This window comes from Podarcis tiliguerta (assembly GCF_965153285.1).
Source record: "Podarcis tiliguerta genome assembly, chromosome: 1".
NCBI lineage: Eukaryota > Metazoa > Chordata > Lepidosauria > Squamata > Lacertidae > Podarcis > Podarcis tiliguerta.
Genome location: NC_139534.1, coordinates 54,856,144 through 54,873,674, shown reverse-complemented (window position 1 = coordinate 54,873,674; position 17,531 = coordinate 54,856,144). Strand labels below are relative to the sequence as shown.

At 45.6% G+C, this 17,531-nt stretch overlaps 1 protein-coding gene across 11 annotated transcripts in view; it reads left to right on the top strand.

Annotated features, from left to right (window-relative positions):
* The first annotated feature begins 4,195 nt into the window (after window positions 1-4,195).
* Window positions 4,196-17,531, top strand: part of TNKS1BP1 (tankyrase 1 binding protein 1) — a 28,066-nt gene continuing 14,730 nt past the window's right edge. For 2 of the 11 annotated variants that reach the window (XM_083429410.1, XM_083429409.1), the window contains exons 1-5: window positions 4,303-4,413; window positions 10,889-11,030; window positions 11,895-12,660; window positions 13,469-13,538; window positions 14,763-16,211. In XM_083429410.1, the coding sequence (XP_083285536.1) occupies window positions 4,387-4,413; window positions 10,889-11,030; window positions 11,895-12,660; window positions 13,469-13,538; window positions 14,763-16,211 (2,454 nt within the window). In that variant the 5' untranslated portion in view covers window positions 4,303-4,386. Of the gene's footprint in view, window positions 4,480-4,771; window positions 4,883-10,388; window positions 10,453-10,888; window positions 11,031-11,894; window positions 12,661-13,465; window positions 13,539-14,762; window positions 16,212-17,531 lie in introns of those variants that run through there. The other 9 variants (XM_083429406.1, XM_083429405.1, XM_083429404.1 and 6 more) reach the window with 7 other exon arrangements.

Below are 17,531 nucleotides of genomic sequence, written 5' to 3'. Positions count from 1 at the left end.
ATTATGCATTCTGGGACGAAGTATTCTTTTGCTTTCCTGACTCTGTGGTTGTGCTTTTGAGTGGCCCCAAGTTCCAGAGAGGAATATTGTGATATTAATTTATTATGTTTGACTTTGGTATGGAAATTTGTTCCTATATGTTTGGATGTAGATCTCTTTTTACTTTATGTCATTATACAGTGGTACCTCAGGTTAAGAACTTAATTCATTCTGGTGGTCCGTTCTTAAGCTGAAACTGTTCTTAACCTGAGGTACCACTTTAGCTAATGGGGCCTCCCGCTGCCACCCCGCCGCCACTGCACGATTTCTGTTCTCATCCTGAAGCAAAGTTCTTAACCCAAGGTACTATTTCCGGGTTAGTGGAGTCTGTAACCTGAAGCATATGTAACCCATGTGTTTTTTGTTTGTTTGTCTTTCTTGTTGTATAAATAAAAAACTTTAAAAAAAAGCATATGTAACCCGAGGTACCACTGTAATTTGTTATGTTATAAATAAATATACATAAATAAATAAACAAAAATCACAGAACTGCAGAGTTGGAAGGGACCATGAGGGTCATTTAGTCCAACCCCCTGCAATGCAGGAATCTTCTGCCCAATGTAGGACTTGAACCCACAACCCAGAGATTAAGAATTTCATGTCCTACTAACTGAGCTACCCCAGAAAAAAGGAAACTGAATATTTCTACCCACTTTCTACAAGCCAAGCTTAATTGTTTCAGATAGATCTCTGTCTTGTCCCTTTTCTTATTTCTAAACCAAAAATACCCATTTACCCTTTCCACCTAGGGAAGGCACCACAGCAGCCATTTGCCCCGTTATCATCTGTATTAGCCTTTTCTTTTTCCAGCTACAGGCTCTGATTTTGCAGATGGGATAATCACAACTGTAAACAGTATCCCAAAGGCACCTTTGCCATGAATTTGTTGATTTATTTTAGAAAATTTCTGCACAGATAGTCTGTAAAGTGGCTTCTAGTTTTAATACAAAACTACCATAAAATAATGACATAAATAATATTTTTTTATTATACTTGTTAACATGCTTGTTACATAAATGTATTTGGGTGACTTACGACACAGTTAAGAACAAACATGAATACATTACTATGCCATTAACAAATCCGTAAACTGATAAATCCAGAAAAAAACTACAATTCACAGGTAAGTCTTTAGTTGGTGCCAAAATGATGTCTGAGAAGGTGCCAAGTGGACCTTGCTAGGGAGAACATTTTACAGGTGGAGAGCCACAACTGCAAAGGCCCTTTTCATTGTCACCACCCTCTCAGGCTCCTTCAGAGTGGGAATCTGGAAAATATTAAAGCAGCAGCATTAGAGGGGCAAAACAGGGAGGTAGGGTGGCAGTGGCTCAGGGCCCTGGATCTTCTGCTCCTCTTAAAAAAATTTTTAAACATTGCTTTCAGGGTAGTTGGACCCATTGCAAAGTGCAGTGCTGGGGAGACCCCAGCAACTTTCCATCTTATTTTGCAGAGTACTATACAGTGTACTAGGCCCATAAAATCTTGTTGGTACCTCACTAACTCACAGTAAACCTGGGGACCAAGAGCCAGAGGTCTTCCACCATCACCTCTGAAAATCACCCCAAATTTGCATGCATAAACATACAAATGTGTGCCACCATTCTGTGCCCCAGTCATTTATGTACTGTACCTAACAAATCCCTGGGCCACAAACAAGAAGCTAAACATAAAGAAAGACCACAAGCTTAACATGAGTGAATGGTGTGATACAGCAGCAAAAAAACCCTAGGCTGTATCAACAGAAGTATAGTGTCCAGTTCAAAGGAAGTAATAGACAGGAGAAGAAGAAGAAGAGTTTGGATTTGATATCCCACCTTTCACTCCCCTTCAGGAGTCTCAAAGCGGCTAACATTCTCCTTTCCCTTCCTCCCCCACAAAAAACACTCTGTGAGGTGAGTGGGGCTGAGAGACTTCAGAGAAGTGTGACTGGCCCAAGGTCACCCAGCAGCTGCATGTGGAGGAGCGGAGACGCGAACCCGGTTCCCCAGATTACGAGACAACAGCTCTTAACCACTGGCGGGCGAGTGTGGAGGACTCCCTGGTCCTGAATGGGGTAACTGTGCCCTTGAAGACCAGGTGCGCAGCCTGGGAGTCATTTTGGACTCACAGCTGTCCATGGAGGCACAGGTCAAACCTGTGTCCAGGGCAGCTGTTTACCAGCTCCATCTGGTACGCAGGCTGAGACCCTATCTGCCTGCAGACTGCCTTGCCAGAGTAGTGCATGCTCTGGTTATCTCCCACTTGGACTACTGCAATGCGCTCTATGTAGGGCTACCTTTGAAGGTGACCCGGAAACTACAACTAATCCAGAATGCAGCAGCTAGACTGGTGACTGGGAGCGGCCGCCAAGACCACATAACACCAGTCTTGAAAGACCTACATTGGCTCCCAGTACGTTTCCGAGCACAATTCAAAGTGTTGGTGCTTTAAAGCCCTAAATGGCCTCGGTCCAGTATATCTGAAGGAGCATCTCCACCTCAATCGTTCTACCTGGACACTGAGGTCCAGCGCCGAGGGCCTTCTGGCGGTTCCCTCACTGCGAGAAGCCAAATTACAGGGAACGAGGCAGAAGGCCTTCTCAGTAGTGGCGCCCGCCCTGTGGAACGCCCTCCCACCAGATGTCAGAGAAAAATAACTACCAAACTTTTAGAAGACATCTGAAGGCAGCCCTGTTTAGGGAAGCTTTTAATGTTTGATGTATTACTGTATTTTAATATTTGGTTGGAAGCCGCCCAGAGTGGCTGGGGAAACCCAGCCAGATGGGCAGGGTATAAATAATAATAATGATAATGATAATAATAATGATAATAATGATAATAATGATATTCTATCTTGGTCAGACCACACCAGAAGACCAGGAGTACTGTGTCCAGTTCTGGACACTACAATTTAGGAAGGATGTTGACAAGCTGGAATGTGTGCAGAGGAGGCCACCAAGAGGATCAAGGATCTGTAAACCAAGCTTCATGAGAAATGGTTGAGGGAGCTGGGTATGTTTAGCCTGGAGAAGAGAAGACTGAGAGGTGATATGATAGCCACCTTCAAAGATCTGACTGGCTGTCACATGGAAGATGCAGCCAGCTTGTTTCTGCTGCTCCAGAGGGTAGGATGTGAGTCAATGGATCCAGATTAAAAGGAAGGAGATTCCACCTAAATAAGATGTTTCTGGTGGTAAGGGGAACACAGTATCTTGGGAAGAGATAGACTATCCTTCATTGATGTTTATTAAACAGAGGTTGGATGGCCATCTGTCAGGACTTCTTTAGCTGTGACCCCTGCATTGCAGGGGGTTGGAACTAGACGAAATTCCGCACAACTCTATAGTTCCAGGATTCTAAGTGGGTCAGTTTAAAAATACATCGCTCGCAGCTCAGTCCTATCTATGTCTAGTCAGAAGAAAGCCCCCACTTCCATGGGGGTTAAGTGTAGGATTGCAGCCTCAAGACGAGGAGGAATAAAAAAAAAAAAAAGGAAGAAAAAGTGCCACAAGAGCGGGGGGGCGGACTTCACCTTTTGCAGGAGGGAGTTCCGTAATCTGGTTGCCATAATCTGATCTAGCAGTATCTCCCTAGTAAGAAGGCGTGATGATACTGCTGATCGTTTTATGTGTAACACAGCAGCCGCGCGGCTCAGCCCTTCCCTGCAAAGCTTCCCTCGGGGTGGGGCTTCAGTTTCGGAGTACATTACAGGCACAGGGGTCGAGAGGTTCACCTCGACTCCGGAGTTGTTTGTTGTTTAGTCGTTTACTCGTGTCCGACTCTTCGTGACCGGAGTAGTGCTGTTAATTAGCCCATCACTTGCAACCCGTGGGAAAAGCGGGAGAAAGTTAAGGGAGGTGCGGATCCCGCGCCTGCAGGGACCTCTTTAAAGTTTTGATCCTCGGCCAAACCCAAAACAAAGGAAACCAACAACAAGAATGAAAAGCAATTGTTTATTGTGTGTACATAAAAACCACATGACTCCACGCTCCTTGTGAGTCCGGGATGGGTTGCAGAAAAAAAAAAAAAATTAACAATGGAGAAATATTTCACATGCCAGTGGGGGGGGGGCTGTGAGCTGGAGAGTGGGGTGGGGTTTCTCCAAAGCCCCGCCCTTTGGCCGTGCTCGTAAACCTCCTTTTTTCCCCTTAAAAAGGCGGAGGCAGCGAGGTTCTCATAAAATGTGTAAGCCGAAGCTTCCTTGCAAGCCCAGCCTCGTTGGAGTCCCTGCAAGTCTCGGGAATGTGACACGTGGGGGTGGGTGGCTCTGTATTTGCATGCCTCATGAATATGCATCGAAGTGGGCGGGGCGAGCCTGGCCTTGATTCGAACGTCATGAATATGCACAGTGCGAAGATCTGCTGCGCCTATGTCGGGCCGTAGATCGCCGAGCTTGGTAAGGGAGCCTACGCAGAAGCCCCCGCCAGCGGGGAGGACTGTGCATTTTCGCCCACATCCCGAGGTGGGGCTGGCAGGAGATCCTCCTGGGGGTCGCTGGTGGGGGGGGGGAGATGCGTGCGGGGGGAGGCGTGCGAAGGGAACGGACCGCGAGGATAAGGAGATGGCGTCGGAGGGCCCTGGGGAAAGAGCTTAGGGGGAGGAGGGCCAGGTGCCCCCCCTCGCCCCCCAAATCGGCAGATCGGGGGAGCTGTGGATCCGCGTGCGGGTGGGTCGTCTTCGGCTCAGCCCCTTGCCCGGGATTGAGTCGAGGCGAGTCATGGTGGCCGGGGCAGCAATTGTTCTTTGTAGCCCCTTCGCTGCTGCAGGGATTGTGGAAGGCCTGGCCTGGAGACCCGACTGCAGGATGGTCTAAGGAGCGGGGATGGCGGATTGGTCGTAGAGGGAAGGCCAATTAGGACCATATGGTATGCCCATATGCTCTTAAAGGTAGCTTGTATGCCTTCTCTGTTGTAAGCGGGGCTGTCATTTACACTGGCCAGGGGTAACTGTCCTCGGGTCGTCTCCCTGTTTCCTCGCTTCTGCTAACTGGCACCCCTGCTCGCCTTCTTTGTATGCTTTCTGCTTAATGCGTCCTGAAGCTGCTCTCCACCCCCTTTTGGCTGGAGTTTCCCGCAGTTCTGCCTCTTACCACTCCCTCCCTTTCTTGGCTGTGATTCCAAGAACACCCAATTTAGAAATACTTAGCTCCCTTTAAATCTTGCTGAAAACCAGTTACTGCACACAGGCTCTATGAACCTGAAGTACACCCTGTGACCTCTCCTTGTACCCATTTCTGCACCAACACAAAACACTGCCTCATGCTTGCTGAACTCCCATCTTCTTTCATGATATTTCCTTGTTGCTTGTGAGAATAATGGTCTGAACTGGGCTATGAGGATTCTCTAAACTGGCTTTTAAAATTCTGTCATTTGTGAGTGTTGATTGTTGCTTATTGTTTACAATGAAACTTATTATTCACTTTTGGGAGAAATCCACCACTCTCTTGTGCTTTAATCATGTGTCAACATTCTCTCACATGCCTTCTGTTTCCTGTATTTCCACACAATTCTTTCCCTTAATAGAATTATGAGTTTCTTTGACCATTAACTACTAATCTAGTGGCCCCCTTTCTAATTGCTGTGATAACCTCTTTCCTATCTGCCCTGGTTTCTATTTAGGATTCTTTCTTTGATCTTCTCTGTTTGGAAATAGGAAGCAATACATTTTTAGAATAAATTCATAATTTGTGCCTTGTAATAAGCCAGTTTTGTTTCACAAAGGACCAAGTTTACCTAAATACATCTCTTCCTGGTGCCGTTCTTTTCTACCGCTGCTCCTTGAGGAAGAGCCTCCTTTTTATTATCCTTCTGTGACTGTTTCCTATCCATTATTTTTAATTAACATGGTATGTGTGCATTCTATGGACATGCTGAGATTAATGTCCCCTTCATATGTGGACTGTGCAGACATAAAGTGGCAGACAATGATTGCTGCAAGGGTCTTACAGGCAGAAAAGGCAGGGTGGCATGGGAAACAATAGCCCAAAGATGGGAAGGGATTTGTCTGGATGCATTTAGTAGATCACTATGGCAGCTGGGATCCCTTGAATTACACTGTAGTAAGCGTGTGCTGTCTTTTTACTTTACTTATTCATTCCTTTGACTGCAAACTATCAGAATGCAAGTGCTGATGAAAAGCTGTGCAAGTAGTAGTCTGATTCAGTGCTAATTGCATAATAGGTAGTCCCTGCACACTGCAGCACCTTCAGAAGAGAGCGCGGGTGGGGAAAGTTGCACCCATATTACTCTCCACCCCCACTAGAGCACCTACCATTGCTTCTTAGATACCTTTACTTGCTCAGCTCTTTTCCCATAAGAGCTCCCTTGACACCATTGTTTCTCATGTTCTATGGCGGAAGAAAGCAGTTTAACTGATTTTTGTTGTTGTTGCTGCCAAGTTTCACCTTCTTGTAAATGCAATTCAAAGGCTTTACCATCTTCACCTCCGCAGTCCTATTGCATCAGTGCTGGGAATCTGGTTATCCATATGAGGAAATAGTGCTACTTCAACTGAAACATGAAATATTTGTGCTTACAGTTGAAGTTGTTGAAGCTTTAAAAAATGACTACAAACCAGCATTTTAAGAAAGTATGATCCTGGCATGGGCTGGGAATGGGAATGCAGCCATTTGGGAGACTTGCTGTCTGGATTCTAAAGAACAAATGAGTAAGCAACTTGTATTTATACTGGGTAGAGGTGCTAATGTAGAGATGAATCTTATTGAGGTCCCAGATCTAAACCCACCTGTGGCATTAGAGACTCTTTTGTTCATGATGCACAGTTCTAGAGGAACAAAGTTATAGCCCAACTTGATTTTGAATTCATAGTATGTTGGGAGAGTAGTCATTGATGCATAGTCCAGCCATGCAGTGTTAGAAACTGAAATATGAAAGTTAGGAGCTAAATGGCATCTTAAACCTAGGTTATGGGTGCAACAACAGAATGTCTAGGCACTTTTTTATAACAAGAATACAAAGCTGAAAATGAATGAACTGCAGCTAAAATATTATGTTCATTTTTTACATGGTCTAGTCCTTCCCCTGCCCACCCCCCTAATATTCTTAAGAGGGTCTCTTATCCAGTCTTCAGAGAGTAGCTGGAAGTGGGGAGGCAGAAAAAGGTCCTCCTTTCCTTCCACTCTGCAGTTTTAATGTGAAATCTTAGGCACAGTACTGTGCCCAGAACTCAGAAACCGCTCGCCCTAATGAAATTCCCTGTCGCAAAAGGCGCCTAGAACAATGGGAGTTTTGAACATTGCAGCCATGGTGTGAGTTGTATAGTTTCCTCTTCTTCATATACCTTATTCTGGAAAAGTTTTGTATAATGTCTTGAAGGTATAAATGCTTCACAAGAAGAGCCTCTGTAGATATCAAGCCATCCCCTTTAGGTATTTTCTCAGTTCTACTTTCTTGGCTCAGCATTTGTACTTTCTTTTTACCTACACCTATTGATGCCTTCGATTCTAAGATCTTTTCCTCCCACATTGTATCTGCTGTTTGTTCATCCCCTGGTTTTACCTTAACCAAATCCCTATTATAGTCTTTCTGAGTGGTTTCCTTCCTGTAGCATTCCAGTTGAAAATCTCTGGGTTCCAGCAGGAGTGGATTCTGTTGCAAGCCTGCTTGTACGCATTTAGAAGTCTGTGCCTTCTTCATCCTATGTCATAGAGCTGTGGAGGTGCAACTATATACATGACAAAAACAACTATTTTGCTTTAGATATTCCTTTCTATTCTTTACACTCTGAACTTGCCTGTCTTCTCTGCCTTCTATTGCCTCACTCCTGATCTTTAAGAATTGCCTTTCTACATATCTCTATTTCATCATGGTAGCCCAAAGCTCAGCTGTAATATTATGTGCTTCCTTCTTCCTAAGCGGTTTCTAATTCTGATCTCTCTGTTCCTTTCTTGAAACAATTATGGATTGTCTTTAATAATGCATCACTATTAAAGTTAAAGTCTGGTTGGCATCGGTCTGTCTCAGGAAACAATGGAGGAGTGTGCCTCTGGGGGTGAGATCAAGTTGTTGGAAGGTTGCATTGCCTGCTGTGGCTGTGGAGACCCATGTGGGAGAGATATGTTTTGTTGCAGCTGGGGCAGAAAGTACCATTTGGGTATATATGCCCTTTTTTGTTAGTGGTAGTAGTAGCAGTAGTAGTAGTAGTAGTAGTAATAATAATAATAATAATAATAAATTTATTATTTATACCCCACCCATCTGGCTGAGTAGAAAGTTCAGGCACTGAAACTAGATTTTGCAACTATCTGGAAAGATCATAAATGGAATGCCACTTTATCTTATGGGTCTTGCAAGTTATTTTTTTTTTATCAAGTGTGAAAAAATTCTCTCCTCAGGAGTCTCTCATAACATGAGATACACTCTTCGGAAAATAGAAATTGTACTGTGATAATTTCCATTTCAAGACTGAGGCTGCAATCTGACACCTGTTTACCTGAGAGTGAGCCCCATTCAACTCTAGGAGTTGCTTCTGAGTAGACATGTATATAGGATGGGTTGTCAGTCAGTGTCTAAATATAAAACAGTTTTTTCATTATATTCCTCCCCCCCCCCCCTTTAGAAGCCAAAAGTAACCACCCTCACTTAACTTTCTTTTTGTTTTTTGTTTACTAGCTTATTGTGTGTATGCATATGTGTTTTACCAAGGCACTTCCTCTTTGAAGGCTGCTTTACTCTTGATGATTTTCCTGCATTGACATTGTTGTTTTTTTTAGTACAGGAACAAGCATATACCATCTAATCTGACAAATGTTTCTTTATATGTACCCATGGCAAAATGGCCATGCATTCATTTTCCCAGATAGAAATGTTTGCGTAGATAACAAAACAACATGTTGGGCAGTTTTAATTGCTTGATGAAATATAGTTTGTGTACTTCCTTGTATTTTATAGAAAGGACTTGTCGGTTTCAGGAGCCTCTTTGCCTGACAGGTTAAAAACCATAGTTCATCTATGAAGAGAGAGCTGAGGAAATAGGATTGGACTGTTTCTCTGCCTTTTTTAAATTCTACCTTTATTTAGTTTTACTAGCTCTGAATTTGGAGAGAGACTCATCTTGTCTTGCATATTTTGTTGTGTGTCAGGTATTCACTGCCTTAATAGATTTTGGATGGGGTTCCGGGTACCTTAATGTGTTGCTGGTTTTCAATGTCCACTCAGGTTTCATAGGCTCTCCTTCAGCTATCTTCTCCACTAAATGAAACTCTTTCCCCCTTGCAGGGGATTCTGTATTCAGAAGCAATAGTTCACTCAGGAAGTTCTTGCTGAGTAGGATAAACAGAATGGGTACCTCAGACACAGGGGTGTGCAAAGTTGCAATAAAGATTTAAGTTAAGGCAAATGAATATGAGGGGAGAGAGGTTATATGAACAAGTAGCTTAGGCAAAAATAAGGTCTGGGGCTTTGCAAATGTTGGGCTTAGGTGCTACCAGGCTAGAAGTAGGGGATGGGACTAAGGCGCTGTATGCTTGTAGAAATGAGACAGGGCCTTTTTGTGGCAGCAGCCTGTCTGTAGAGAGACTAGTCCCATTCTGACGACATTTCGACTGGCAGGGGAAACATTCTTATTCTGCATGGCTTTTAATGGTTTTCAGTATATGATTGAAGCTTTTAGCTCTGTTCCTTTTAAGTTTTCAGGTTTTGTTTGGCATGTTCTTTTATGTAAACTGCCTCAGGGGACCTTGTTAGGGCTGAAAAATGATGTTAAAAACATATTTTATAAATCAAGATTAAACTAGTCAAAGGAGGGGCCTAAGCAGAAAGAGCAGAGGCGGCTGAACTGCCTTCCCTCATCTGAGGCACTGTGCCTTTAAATCACCCTCGCTTTGGAAGGAGAGGCTTGATGGTCCTATTTTGGCATAATGTATAGATGGAGGCTGAGGAGGAGGCTGTTTACAATCTTGTGGCTATGCCTTAAATTCATCTGTCTGCCTGTTGTTCCAGCTCTTTCTGTCATACTGAGGGAGGGGGGAGTTATTGGTAGGCTCCCCCCTCCTCCTGCCTCATTATGGGGATCAGTTCTGTTAGAACAATCTCTTGAGGCACACACTCCTTGTAACCAAGATGCTGGCTTTTCTTTTCTTTTTTAGCCAGGGTTTGGCCCTCTCCTGAAATCTAGCGGGAGGCCGTTGCCGTAGTGACAGGAGCAGGCCCCAGCTTTACCTCATTGAATTCCAGGGGCTGTGCCAAACGATTGAGAAATCTGGAGAGGGGGGTGGGAGGGGGAAGTACTCCAGATGTTTGCTCCCTGCTCAGTATATCCGGGTTGGGAGTGTATACAGCTGGGATTGGGTTGAGCAGAAACTCGGCTTTGCTGCGAAGGGGTGGGAGCAGAAAGGGACTGGGGAAGAGAAAGGGAGATTCTGACTGGAAAAGCAGCCAAATGTTCTGGCAAAGTGACTGGACCTGGCAAGAGAAAGGCAGGGAAGGAGTGATAGCGAGTTGGCTGGGAAGGACAGGGCGTGGCAGAAAGGTAGAGCAGGGGTGGCCCTGTGGAGAGTGGAGCAAGTCAGCTAGAAAGCCAAAGTTTTATAAGTTTGAGATTCCCATCCTTCAGCGTGACTCATAGCCTGGATATTTGTGGGAGACTTGCTTCCTTCACCCTTGTTCCAGCCTGCCCTGGGAGTGGCATAACATGATACATTCTCTCTTTCTGTGTGTGTGTGTGTGTGTGTGTGTGTGAGAGAGAGAGAGAGAGAGAGAGAGAGAGAGAAATTCCTCTCTCAAAGGAACAAAGGAGGATATTGGAAAACTTGCATTCTGGGAGGAAGCATCTATGGTCTGATGTTGCATTGAAGGTCTTTGCTATCTTTACAAGTTTTGCAGACTGCCTAAACTCCTTTTCCTGTATCCTAGGGGCTGACATTTATGCTGAGTTCTGAGTCCCAGCCCGGTGATGTGATGGACTCTAATCCTCAGTCGCTGTGCTCCCCATTTCCCTGTACTGCTGCTAATGGCCGGAGAGGACCCAAACAACTAGCAAGCAGTCCGGAGATAGGTATGCCTTGCATTGTGAGCCTTCAGCTCAGCAGAACTGAGTTGATTGTTTGAGAGAGCTAAATATGGGAGATGGTGTGCCAAGTTGCTAGGTATTAAAATTTTTCTGTTTATGTTGGGTGGTGGTGCACCAGAGAATGGAGAACGGAGTTAAATAGCAAGCAGAAGAATCACTTAATGCAGCTCTTGAGGGATTGTAGCTCTTCATTCTGAAAGTAGGGGACGACATATTTGAATGTGTGAAAAACAAAACATGGAAGCTATTGTGTGCAGAAAGACTAACCTAGAACCTTTTTTCCTGGCATGCTTGTTTTCTGTGTGCATGGGGGATTCCTCTTTGCCCCAGGAGGCAGCCCTGCACCTATAATTGAAGTGGTGTCATCTCTAAAAGTTGCACCACACGGTTCTGCTAATCACATAAAGGCTCTGATCCCATTGCCTGACCTGAGAACAACAGGTGGTATGCAACTAAGAGCAGAGCTATTGAAAGTAATAGAGTTAACTTAGTAATGTTATTACTTTCAGTGGGTCTACTCTGAATACTACCATTTGCAATTTAAATGCATTCCAAAAGCATTTTCATGGCTTCTGCTGGTAATCTTTATTACCACTATTTCTGGTTTAATGGACTAGAAGATCCTCTAGCCTGACCTTTGTCCAAAGCTGCATGCAGTTTTAGTAGCTTCTCTGTTTCCTGCAAAATAGTTTGGAAATTTAGCAAGGATTATTAGTAGAGCTCATTTTATTTTTATTTTTTGTGTACTTAGGCAATGGATTATCATTTTGATCCATATAATTTAGTTGCCCTGTGTTCTGGTTGAGCTCTGTATAAAATGCATCTTTCCCCACATCCTTTTTTCCTCAGGGGATGCCCGTCCAAAGCCACCCGTGAAACCCAAGCCCTGTGTGTTGCCAAAGCCAGCCATGCCAGTGAAGCCTGTTCCTGGACAGCGTCAGGCTCTCTCTGAGGTGCCCTCTGCTGAAAAGATCAACTTGTTGGCTGGGCCCAAGCCATATAGTGGTGGGGCTGGCAATGCTGTTAAGCGTCTTTCTTTTGGTCTAAAGACCTCTCCAAGAGAAGCTACCAATGGGAAGGAGGTTTTGTATCCATTTTCCACCACAGCCAAACCAGCTGGAGATGGAGAAGGAACTGGGCCTTCAAATAAATCAAGTGCTGTGGAGGGAGCATCCGGAGAGGAGTGTGGAGAGTCCCCCAGTGTTCGCAAGGGTGCTGCTCCCTTCAAAGTAATGCCGGTGCCAGTAGCAGCCAAACCAGAGCGTTTTCCTGGGACCACAGTGGAGGAGATTTTGGCCAAGATGGAGAAGCCCAACAAAGAAGGAGCAAGCAGCCCTGACAGGCCTCGGCTGGTACGCTCCTTCTTCAGCCAGGATGGTAGCACAGCTGTCCACCTGGGGCCTAAGGGTTATGCTGCATTCCGGAGATGTTCCAGTGGAGAAGGGGGTGAAACAGAGTCGGAGAGTCCTGCTTGCAGAGCCTCTTGTGAAGCTGAGGACAGCATATTGTCAAGGAACAAGGAGGAAATCACAAGCTCAAATGGTCAGCATCTGCCTGAATCTGAGCTACCAGCAAGAGCAACGGAGAGAAACTTAGATTTACTCTCTAAGGACAGGTGAGGTTCAGATTCATTCCACATAATCTTAGAAGATCAGCTTTGCAATACATCACAGAGTGCCCTCTGTCAAGGACTGAGGTGGGATGCAGGTCAGCAACTATAGAACAGTGCTAGGAAAATGAAAGCAATACAGTAAATGGGTCTAGAAGGTGACCTGCTGGCAGTTCTTTCTTTGTTCTTTCACATTTGGCTCTAGCAGAGGTAAATTATTCTGAGGGTTGGCACAACTGAAGGCTACATTCCTGGGCATTACATACATGGCAATAAATACCATTGAATTAATCACAACTTGAATTCAATGGCTAGAATTGGGCATGCTTCTCCCAACTATAGTTTCTGTGAAATCTCAGTAATCTTAAATCCTACGATGATGTCATGAGTAGTAGCAACTCTTGGGATTTATTTGTAGGTGAGCGGTTGATCAGGCACAGGTAACTGATTTTAGAAGAACTCTGATGATGCTTGGAGCATTTCTACATTGTGGGGGTTGGATTAGATGATCCTTGGGGTTCCCCATCTCCCGTTTGTTATGTGATACCTAGTGTCAGGCAGAAAACCCTTTTGTGACAAAAGTAGCACACAATTCTGTTGAGCAGGCTTTGGGGAAACTGGATCTTCAGATGTTGTTGGACTTGCAGCTCCAATCAACAACTAGCTAACGTGGCTAATGGTTGGATATTATAGGATTTGTAGCCCAGCAACATCTGGAGGGCCACAGGTTTTCCATCCTTGCCTTAGAAATACATTTTTTTCCATCAGTAATCAGGCTTGTTTCCTGATGGTGATGCAATCTTTCTCTCAGCAGCTCCAGTCAACCTAGCATGAGCTGTGATGGAGGCCAACCTGGATATAGCAGTCTACTGTCTCCTCCTGGCGTGAGTTATCTGCAGCACGGCAATTCCTCCGCTGGGCTCTCTCCTTCCTGGCTCTCCTCTGTCTCAGGGGTATCTGCCACCTCTCTCCTTCCGGGCTCCCTCTCTGTAGGGTGCGTGTCTCCTTTCTCTACTAATGCTTCTCTTCAAGAAGAGATTGGTAGCCCAAGCAAACAATGCACTATCTTGCACTGCTATGGGGTTTCCCAGGCCATATTTGTTGCTTTTCAGTAACTGGGTATGCCCTTGTCAAAATCCCATGGGCTGGCTTACGTAGGTGCCTGCAGTTTGAAAGATTCAGCCCCTAACCTCATGTGCAAGACATGGTGACATCGACTCTGAGGAAGTCTTCATTTTTCTACCTTGCATGGTACAGTTTTGAAAAATCCACAGCATAATCTTGGCATTTGGTGTAGCACATAGCGCTCCCACTAACAGTCCCAATACTGCCTTATGCTTTTAGAAGAGTTAGAAAATAAATGAGAAAAATGGATCTGTGACCCTTCAGCTCTTTAGAGAGCAAACTCTGGCCTAGGCTAGCTAGCCTGAGCCTAGCCCAGGCAAAGTGTGGAAACCTAATGCAGAATACCAGGCCCTTAGCTGGAGGGAAGGGAGCAGCTGTGACTCAGTGAATACAATTTGGTGACCTACAAGGTATGTATGAAGCAGATCCCAGCAGCTGGGCCTGTGGCCAAATAATCTAGCAGTGAAAGCACTATAACCTCTTGCTGCTTGTTCAGGGATGGGTGATGGTAATGATTAACTCCTTTTGCCTCTCCCAGAGGAGGAGGAGGAGGAGGGGGGGGGAAGGAAGGTCATCAGCCTATTGTGTGATCTACTTAGCTTAGTTCTTCACTTTTCTGAAGGCCTAGTTGGAGAGGAGGCAAGGTCCTGGGGTGGGGCATACAGCCTTGTTACTGCAACACTTTGAATGATTTCTTCAGCCTCTCTTTTCCCCTTCCTCCATTCTTTGAATTTCCTTTCCTTCTGGCTTCCTTCGGGCAGAAATATTGTTGGGGAGGGTCTCGTGGGGTCTTGTAGTGAAACCAGAACTTCCAAGACATGAAGGAGAATCTCTAAGGTCTAGAAAAAGAGGGAAGAGGTTAGGATTGGAGGAGACATCCTGTATTCTTTGGGGCTGGAGGGGACAGATTAGGATGCTCGGGAAGGTTCCAGGGAGGGAGGAATCATATTTTTAAAACCCATTCTTCCCTTGTTTCTCTCCAGGTCTCTCTCCCCAAGACGTATCAACTCCTCACGAAGCTTTCTTCTCGAGTCACTCCTGGGTCCCCTGATGCCCCTGCTGAATCAGCCCAGTCCCCAGAGAGCCCACATTTTCCAGCAGATGTCCCACGTGCTGAAGCTCAGCTTCCCCCAGGCTCTCCTGATGTACCTACTGAACCCCTCAGATCTCCTGTTAAGGTCTCCCTTGGTCATGCCCAGGCTCCAGGTTCCCCTCTTGCCCTATCTGATCCCTGCCCCCCAGGATCCCCCAGTGGTTTCCTAGGACACTCCTTGTCTTCAGGTCTTGGGGACCTTTCTGCAAGATGTGCTGGGCCATCTGCCAGTTTGACTCATCCTCCTGCTGAGCACAGCCTGGCACCCCCCTGTGGTCTCCATGGAGTGTCAGAGTCCCCTGGCTCCCCAAGCACTCCTTCTGAGTACCTTGCTAGTTCTGATAAACCTCCTGGCTCTCCCTCTCATGCACAAGCCTCCCCCTTACTCTCCAGGGATAAGGATTCCCTCGACAATCAAGCACCAACATTACCATTTGAGGGTAAAGACCCCCAGTTAACTCAACTGGTTCTACGGCGTGCCTCAGAAGGGGTGTTGCAACCACGGGGTAAAAAAATGGACAAGGAGGAGCTGGGAGGGTCTTTGGCTGTCTTGCCAAGAGGAGGGGACCCAGCTTTAGAGCAGGCTGCAGGGGGAGAGTCCAACTGGAGCTTGTCACAGTCCTTTGAATGGTCGTTCCCTAACCGGGCTCTTGAGTTTGGTGGAAGGAGACTGGGGTCTCCTCCAAGGTCTCCCATTGCGGAGGCTGATGATACTGGTCTCTTGGAGGCAGAATTGGATAGAGAGAGCCTCAGCCCCAAAGGGTCTTATAAGGAAAGAGGTTCAGAGGGCCAGAGAGGAGAGGAGACTGAGGCTTATGGGAGCTTGTTCTGCCACAGCAATTCCAGGAGTTCCCCAGGGGTCAGGAGAAAGGCTGAGGACCAGCTGGAGTCCCCTTCAGCCCTTGAGATATCAGCACCTGGAGGTCCCTCAACTCTGAGGGAGCCTATTAGCCCCAAGCTCAAGGGCCCTATAGCAGCAGCAGAGGTTGGTTGTCAAGAGGAGCACGATGGTTTCTTACCCATTGTCCCAACCCCTGAGGAAGGGGCTTTAAGGGCAATGGAGCCATTGCCAAGTGTAGAGCAGGCTGCCCCTCCTGCAGAGCCTTGCATCTTATTCTCTGAAGATGTCCAGGTGCGGACAGCTGCTTCCTGCCAAGAAGATGATGGTGCTGTAGGTCTGGCACGTGAAGGCAAGTTGGGGGTTGCTGACCCCGAAAGGAGGGCTGACCCTGATCCAGGCTCACACTGGCTTGATGAACTGCTGGCATCTCCTCCGCCTAGTGCTGATGACATAAAGAAGAGAAGTACGCCCAAGTCAGAAGACCCTACAGGACCGGAGGTAAAGGAACTGTATTTAGTGCGGGGATGGGTGGTTGGCTGAAGACCACAAAATGGGTTGCAAGGAGACAGTTCTACTGGCTTCCTATTTCTAGTGCTTTTAGAACCTGGTAAGAAGGCATTAAATGGGCACAAGCATGGCTAGGTGAATGTGCATTCCTGCCCAGTTAAATAACAGAGACTGAACTTGTCTTTGGGAAGGGCGGGTCTTGGTTTTTAAGTAAGCCGCAAAAGTGGCTGAACAGGTTAGATGGCTGCAGAGCGTGCAAAAGAGGAGGCTGAGCCAAAAGGTGCTGCTGCGTGGGTAATCCTCCAGTCATCTTGGGTGGAGCAGCTTCCCTCACCTCCCTGAATCCAGCCTGCCCATACACATCAAAGTTACTTTTGTCTGTTTGGTTGGCCCTCTTTGCCACCAAGAAATTGTGCCTTGAGCTCCAGCAGACTCAGCCTAAGAATGAATTGGTGCTCCTTAGTTTTGTAGGGCTCCATAGCTATGTAGCTACAAGGCACATCACTTAATGTACTGGGTTGTATACCAAAACTAATGTGCATACCTTGGTAGGCTCACGTGCTCTAGCGAACAAGAATTAACTGTTCATTAGGTGGTTATAATAGGGGGTGCTTCTGAAAGCCCAAAAGTCTCACCGTCTGATCAGGCTTGCGAGGGGGTTCTTTGCCAGTGAACAATTCAGTACCAGTGGCTACTAGTTTATTTTCCTGGCCATATAAGTACCTCTTTAATCTTCCTTGCATTCTACCAATATGGAACTTGCCAAAATTCCAAATTATTTTTGAAAACTAATTTTTAACAGGCACGTTTCAAGCTATAATTTCCTTACGTAGAAAACACTTCTATGTAGGAAACTGAGCAAGCATGAAAGACCAAAGAAAGAATTGCCACCAGGTCCCCCTCCATACACATTTATGTAAATAATTGTTTCTATACTAAATATATGTAACTTGTTTCATCTACACATGAGTGGATGATTACCAAGTGCAGGCTTATCACTCTATGTATGGTCAATTTTTTTAAAAATTGTATATAGCCAAAGGCCTTTACAATGGATGACAGAATAAAAGGAAAACTTTCCTCTAAAATCATACATGTGGGTTTGATATATTTTTCCATTTGGAGGAACTTTCTAAATGGAAGATTGCAGTGTTAGGAACATAGGAATCTGCCTTAGACTGAACCAAGACCATTGATCCCTCTAGTTCATGTCTAGTTTAGACCTGGGACCCATTTTTAGTTCAAACATGCTTTTGGGCATAAGCATCTTAATTTTTTACTACATATTTATAAGGTTGTGATGTAGTTGTT